The sequence below is a fragment of the Oryx dammah genome, unplaced genomic scaffold (assembly GCF_014754425.2).
Source record: "Oryx dammah isolate SB20612 unplaced genomic scaffold, SCBI_Odam_1.1 HiC_scaffold_504, whole genome shotgun sequence".
Taxonomy (NCBI): Eukaryota; Metazoa; Chordata; class Mammalia; order Artiodactyla; family Bovidae; genus Oryx; species Oryx dammah.
In genome coordinates this window covers 1-6,892 of record NW_024070665.1, presented here as the reverse complement: position 1 = coordinate 6,892, position 6,892 = coordinate 1, and the positions used below count along the sequence as shown (strand labels likewise).

Below are 6,892 nucleotides of genomic sequence, written 5' to 3'. Positions count from 1 at the left end.
TTCCTGTCGGTTCATCTAGGTTCCTGCCACGGAGCCCTGAGATGAGCTTACGGCCACAGAGCCCTGGGGTGACCATAGAGCCAGCCCGTGGCAGGACGGAGGGGACTGGGGGTGGTAGAGCGGGGCTTTGTTTGACACTTTGCCGAGAACACAGTGAATTTCTCGAGTCCACACACACACACACACACACACAGTTGGTCAATCATTTCTGATCAAGCAGTATGACCACTCTTTGTGCTACATGAGGCAGTCCCCTTAGCCCCTTACAGAGGTCTCCACCTATGATGACTCCACAGCAATCTCATGGGGAGGGGCTGTTTTCCCACAGACGCCTGAAAAGAGTAGTACACCATGCCTGCAGGTAGATGAAGAAAGACTAGTTAAAACGTTTAAAAGAGTAACATAATTATATTTAAATATCAGTGTTTACAATATGGCAGAAATGGTATATTTTTAAAGTATTTTGATGTGTGATAAAGACATTAGATATTAACTTACAAACGTGTGAGGGGACAGTTATTCAAAAGTTATAAGTAAATAATTGCAGATTACTTTTGTAGGATATGACTTGGTTATATGTTTTTTGAGGGGGGAGTTTGCAAGGATGTGTTTTGGGAGAATGCATAGGTTTTAGAAAACAACCCTGCTGCCTCCCTACCCCCAGACTCAACTACCCTCAGCCACAACAGGTGGAAACTGAGGCAGCAGCCGGCCAGGCGAAGGCGCCGGCACCCCCGAGAGCAGCCTCCAGGTGCAGGGAGGTCGGCTGAGTCCAGGCGGCCGCTGAGAACTAGAGCCCTTGCTGCTGGGTCTCTGTGAGGGGAAGGTGGTAACACGGGCACTCGTGGGTGTCGTTGTGTGGGTGTGTAGACATGCATGTGAGCATGGGCTAGTCAGGACGTGAATGTGTGTAGATGTGGGTCATGAGTGTGTGATTCTGTGTGTGTGTTGCGTGTACCAGTGGGAAGTGAGGGGACCCCAAGAACTTTATCGGTGGTCCCTCCGGTGATTAGGCCCTCCCGCCAGCACGGGGCAAGGACCAGTACATACTTGGGAGGCGAAGGCCACTCAGGAGGAGGACAGGGACACGTTCTGGGAACGGCGCTGTGGCCACATTAGAGGCTGACAGGCGACAGGTGGTGGCAGAACCCATCCCCAAGACCCTGGATTCTTCCTTGACTCTGCCCAGCTGGGGAGTCAGGCCGGGGGAGGGGGACTTCTTGTGCTCTCCAGCCACCTCCGGAAGCACGTGGAGAGCACACGTGAGGGACAGCGGGCGCCCGTGGGCCTGACTCTCCTTGACCCCTCTCTGTACCCTCTGGCAGCACAATCTCCCTGACAGGACACCTCAGGGCAGAGGGCAAAGGCCGGTCCTCCACTCTCTCTATAAAGAGGCCCCGGAACGGTGGAGCCCCGGAGGTGGAGTGAGCGTGCCGCGCTGGGCTGGTCCTGGGTGCCGGTGTGGTGAGGAACCCAGCGCCCACGGAGGCAGCCATGGGGCTGCTGTCTGGGGACACGCTGGGGCCCCTGGCCGTGGCCGTGCTCATCTTCTTGCTCTTGCTGGACCTGATGCACCGGCGCTCACGCTGGGCCGCATGCTACCCACCAGGCCCCACGCCGCTGCCGGTGCTGGGCAACCTGCTGCAGGTGGATTTCGAGGACCCGCGTCCCAGCTTCAACCAGGTGAGGACGGAGGGGTGGGGAGTGCGCAGCGGCGGTCCTAGGGCCCCACCTAGCAGCAGACAGTGGGCGCTGGGTGAAGCCACAGGCCGGAAGAGGACTGGGCCAAGAAGAGGAGGCGGATTTGAGAGGCCTCCTGAGGAAGGGCGTTTGTTCAGGGCCCGAGAACTGTTTGTATTTTCCAAACTGTTGTATTTTCCAAACTCCAGAGGTCAGAGAGGGCAAAAGCCAGGGGGTGGGGGGTTTTACAGCATGGCGACAGGCTGGAGATTCAGCCAGCCAGCTCTTAAATTATGTGCACCTGATTCCTGAGGGTTACTTTGGGAGGAAAGGTCTTGAGAACGCGGGGATGTCTGGTCATGAGCCCTATTTAAATCAGGTGAGTTGAGGTTGAGAGAGGCACAGTGATGTGGTTCAAATCTTTTGCCTCCGTGAGACCTTGGGCCTCCCTGCTCCCCTCTATGAACCTCGCTTTCTTCACCTGTAAAATAGGATGCTAACTTGGCCTGCTGGCCATTTTGTGACACTTGCAGTCATAGCTGGGTCTCGAGTAGGATGGTCTCATCCAACTTGAGAGCTTCAAAACTAGTGGACGTAACCCCCCGGGCTCACAAGACTAGATAAAGTCCTTGCAGTTGCTCGCTGCTGGACGGGGGCCCAGAGGTGCCCAGAGGCTAACGCCAGGAGGCTGGGCCCACAGCCTGGCGGGGCCTGGGCTTGCCAAACACCCTCGACCTTTGGCCTGCAGCTGCGGCGCCGCTTCGGAAACGTGTTCAGCCTGCAGCAGGTCTGGACGCCGGTAGTCGTGCTCAACGGGCTGGCCGCTGTGCGCGAGGCGCTGGTGCACCGCAGCCAGGACACTTCCGACCGTCCACCTCCGGCCGTCTATGAGCACGTGGGTTACGGGCCGCGCGCCGAAGGCAAGTGGAGAGGGCAGGCCGCGTCCCTGAAGGCGGATGCAGGGTCGCGGACGTTCGGTGCAGGAAAGAGCCAACGAATCTGAGGGGTCGCAGGCGACGAAAAGAGACTGTGCCAAGCGTTGGGGAAGGAGAAATTGGATGAGGCAGAGGGCGGGAGCCTTTCTAAGAGAGGGCGACCCAGGGTCACTGCGAATGTGAAGGGGACGTTGGTGTGGGCAGGAAAGAGGACAATGTCGGGGTGGGTAGGGCAGTGGCGGGCCAGGACCTTCCCCACGTGGAACGGGGTCTCCGTGGGCAAAATAAAAAGTGGAGCCAAGACGGGCACCAAGCAGAGGTGACTCGGGGAGCAATGCGGGCCGACAGAGAATGGGACTTGTCCCCGGATGGAAGGGGGAGTCAAAGTGGGCGGGATTTGGGAGGGGAGGGCGAGGCCAGTGTGGGCGGGCAGCCCCGAGACCTTCCCCCACGGGGGCGGGGTTGTGAGCAGATCCCTGGGAGGGGCGGGGCCAGGCCCGAGCCACGCCCACGTGCCCGCCCACTCCCAGGAGTGATCCTGGCGCGTTATGGGAACGCGTGGCGCGAGCAGCGGCGCTTCTCGCTGTCCACCCTGCGCAACTTCGGCCTGGGGAAGAAGTCACTGGAGCAGTGGGTGACCGAGGAGGCTTCGTGCCTCTGTGCCACCTTCGCCGACCAGGCCGGTGAGTGAGTGCTGGGGCTGAGGGACATGGAGGTCAGGGAGGTTTGGAGAGGTCTGGGACGGAAGAGATGGAGGCGTGCCCTACCTTGCACTGTCCCCTTCCAGGACGCCCCTTTAGCCCCAAGGAGCTCCTGAATAAAGCAGTGAGCAACGTGATCGCCTCCCTGACGTTCGGGTTCCGCTTCGAGTACAACGATCCTCGCATCGTCAAGTTGTTGGACATGATGGAGGACCTGTTGAAAGAAGAGTCTGGCTTAGTGCGCCAGGTGCGGGGAAGGAGCTCTGTAGAGGCGGCCTCTGTCCTCCAGCAAGTCCCTTCCCCCGGAGGAGGACTTGTGTAGAGGGCCAGTGCAAGAAAGGGCTTTCCGGGATAGGCACCTGCAAGGAAAAGGTCTGGAGTGGGAGACGGCAGACAGCCCAGATGGGAGAGGCCTGGCGGGGGTCAGCGCGCTTAGGGGTGGGAGTAGGCTTTCACTGGAAGGGACCGGTACCCATGAGATGTACATTTTAGGTTTATCTTTTGGGCTCAGGGCCAGGAGAGAGGGGCAGGGTCTGAACTTAGGGAGGAACAAGGTCGATGGTGGAGACACTGGAGGAAGCGAGGACCTGACTGGTGAGCGCCTGAGCACCAGGAGGTCCCAGGGCCCCACGGCTGTGACCCGCACAGGTGGTGGAAGCTGTGCCAGTGCTCCTGCGCATCCCAGGACTGGCCGCCAAGGTCTTCCCGGGGCTGAAGGCCTTCATGGCCCTGATTGATGAGTTGATCGCCGAGCAGAAGATGACCCGGGACCCAACCCAGCCACCCCGACACCTGACCGACGCCTTCCTGGATGAGGTGAAGGAGGTAAGGTGACCCGAACAGGGATGTGTGTTCAGGGCCCCGGAGGCAAACTCGGGCCTCTGTATCACCCAGGGATCAGACACCTGGGCTGACCGGAGCAGGGTGGGAGGCCATGTGGGGACTTCACCTCTGTCCCTGAGCTTACCTTCCCGGTGTGACCCAGGCCAAGGGAAACCCCGAGAGCAGCTTCAGTGATGAGAACCTGCGCCTGGTGGTGGCCGACCTGTTCTCCGCTGGGATGGTCACCACCTCAACCACACTGGCCTGGGCCCTCCTCCTCATGATCCTGCACCCAGATGTGCAGCGTGAGTCTAGCCCGGGGTGGGTGCTGGGAGGACGAGGACAGCCCGAGGCCTCTGAGCTTGGTTGGTTTGGCCACCAGCACCAGCTCTGTGCAGGGCCTGAGCCCCAGCTCTGATGTCACAGCGCCTCCTCCGAATGGACGCAGTGCTACCTGGGTGTCAGGAGGAGGCAGGAGCCCAGCCCTTGGGTCTGACCACCACGAGGACACTTGTTTTCCAGGACGAGTCCAGCAGGAAATCGATGAGGTGATAGGGAAGGTGAGGCGACCAGAGATGGGGGATCAGGCCCTCATGCCCTTCACCGTGGCCGTGGTCCATGAGGTGCAACGCTTTGCGGACATCGTCCCCCTGGGATTGCCCCACATGACGACCCGTGACATCGAGGTGCAGGGCTTCCTCGTCCCAAAGGTAGGCCTGAGGCTCTGCCACCCCAGCCCCGCACCACCTGCCACTGGTAGCCACAGTGAGTGTTGCCAGCTGTGGCCAGGACTGGAATCCAAGCCACCCCGTCCTCATGGCCAAGGTACTGAATGTCCCAGCCTGGGTGGGCGTGGACGAGAGCAGAGCAGGGCTGGCTCTGTCCACTCAGAGCCCCAGGTCGGGCAGGGAAGACAAACTAGAACATGTCTCAATGTTGGAGCCCGGGCACTGAGGGGAAGTAAGAGCACCCTGCCATGGGCACAAGGACAGTGCTGAGAAGCATCTGGGGCTGAGAGTTACTTGAAGAGTCTGGGTGTGTGCCAGGCAATGTGTGCCCATGTGTGTTTGGTGGCAGGGCCCTGGGCACCCCCCCCCAACACCAATCAAAACCTCACCCATGCCAGACATTTCCCACCAGGGGACAACACTCATCACCAACCTGTCGTCAGTGCTGAAGGACGAGACCGTCTGGGAGAAGCCCTTCCGCTTCCACCCGGAGCACTTCCTGGATGCCCAGGGCTGCTTCATCAAGCAGGAGGCCTTCATACCCTTCTCTGCAGGTACCTGGGGGGTGGGGTGGGGTGCCCGGTTTGCTTCCCCTTTCTGATGAGGTCTTGGAGGGGGAGACCAGGCTCACAGAGCCCCCATGCCCACCCACAGGCCGCCGCGCTTGCCTCGGGGAGCCCCTGGCCCGCATGGAGCTCTTCCTCTTCTTCACCAGCCTCCTGCAGCACTTCAGCTTCTCGGTGCCTGCCGGGCAGCCCAACCCCAGCAACCATGGTGTCTTTGCCTTCCTGGTGACCGCAGCCCCCTACCAGCTCTGTGCAGTGCCCCGCTAGATGCAGGCACCTGCCCCAACCCGCTCCTCAGTCGTAGCCCTGATGCTCAATAAACCGGTGTCTGGTGGCTCCATCCTGACTTGAGTCCCACCTGGGGCCCCTGACCAGTCCCTGGCAGTCACGTGGCTTCAGCAGTCTCCCCAAAACCAGCCCCTACCCCCCGGCCTGATTCATCCTTACCTGGCATTTGACCCCGTTTAACAGATGGGTGTACTGAGGCTCAGAGTGTCCTGGGGTGTACTGTGAGATGGGTGTACTGAGGCTTACACCCAGACACCCTGGGAGACCCAACCTCCCTTACTGGGCGTAGTGATCAAGCCTATATAATCAGGTCCTGGCTTCTGCTGGAGGGGCTCACATAGGCTGGGGAGAGATTTCACGCTCCCATGCGATAAGGAGGCCCATCAGCTCAGACATCCACATTTCAGGCCTAGCCACAGCCACCTTGCTCCACAGGCCACAGGTCAGCCAGCACCTCAAGTCTGCTGGCCCAGAAAGTGGGGAGGGGGCACTGGGAAGCAATACGCCGGGTGAGCCCCCAACACTCAGTGCTCTTGAGGCAGGAGCTCTTCCCAGGAGGAAGCCACCTCCCTGGGCCTCTTTATAGCATGGGCCCCCTTTCCCTGCCCTTTAAGGACACTCATCCCCCAGCCCCTGCCCAGTAGGAGTTGCCACTCATGGCCGCACTAGAGCTCAGCTCCAACCTGGGGCTCCATCCATTGAGGAACCAGGTGAGGCCGGGATCTCAGGAGCCTAGGCAGGGGCCAGAAATGAGCCCCTGTGGACCGCGGCCGTGCCTTGGGGCAGGGTCAGCCTTGGATCCTGTGACAGTGGGATGGCAGAGCAGAAAGAATCCCTGCAGAGCTCAGAGGAGCACACCCTGGCTCTCGTCCTTGCTGTTCTATGACACCATGTGACCTTGGGCTTCTGTTTCCCCTTCAGCCAGTAGGAGGTTTGCCTCTGATGGCTGCCGGGCCCTATGTTCCTGCACTGATTCTGAGGCTGTGACCTTCTCAGCCTGGAGCCCCGGTCAAGGGCAGGGACCCCCATCCTCCACCTCCACCTCCAGCTCCAGCCCCCAGTCTGGTCTGGACTGAGCTCACACAGATACCACCCAAGAGCTCTAATGACTGTCTGCTCACCAGAGTCTTGGGCAGACTCCTTGGCACATTGAGGTTAAGAGCTGGGAGACA

At 60.1% G+C, this 6,892-nt stretch overlaps 1 protein-coding gene across 4 annotated transcripts; it reads left to right on the top strand.

Moving 5' to 3' along the window:
- The first annotated feature begins 621 nt into the window (after nt 1–621).
- On the top strand, nt 622–5,778 carry LOC120859306 (cytochrome P450 2D14-like). 4 transcript variants are annotated; one of them, XM_040235454.1, is made up of 9 exons: nt 622–1,683; nt 2,429–2,600; nt 3,146–3,298; nt 3,403–3,563; nt 3,965–4,141; nt 4,302–4,443; nt 4,607–4,848; nt 5,279–5,420; nt 5,521–5,772. In XM_040235454.1, exons 1-9 carry the CDS (start codon nt 1,495–1,497, stop codon nt 5,697–5,699), a joined length of 1,557 nt encoding a protein of 518 aa, XP_040091388.1. In that variant the 5' UTR covers nt 622–1,494; the 3' UTR covers nt 5,700–5,772. The 4 variants fall into 4 exon arrangements, with proteins under 4 accessions (XP_040091388.1, XP_040091385.1, XP_040091387.1 ...); XM_040235451.1 differs by having other exon boundaries at nt 623–1,683; nt 4,661–4,848; nt 5,521–5,778; XM_040235452.1 differs by having other exon boundaries at nt 1,323–1,683; nt 4,661–4,848; nt 5,582–5,778.
- The last annotated feature ends 1,114 nt before the right edge of the window (nt 5,779–6,892 follow it).

Bases quoted from the DNA above. Each gene is read 5' to 3' on its own strand.
- LOC120859306 (XM_040235454.1), top strand. From the start codon at position 1,495: ATGGGGCTGCTGTCTGGGGACACGCTGGGGCCCCTGGCCGTGGCCGTG. The intron at 1,684-2,428 runs GTGAGGACGGAG...TTTGGCCTGCAG, and splicing joins CGCGTCCCAGCTTCAACCAG to CTGCGGCGCCGCTTCGGAAA. The intron at 3,299-3,402 runs GTGAGTGAGTGC...GTCCCCTTCCAG, and splicing joins CACCTTCGCCGACCAGGCCG to GACGCCCCTTTAGCCCCAAG.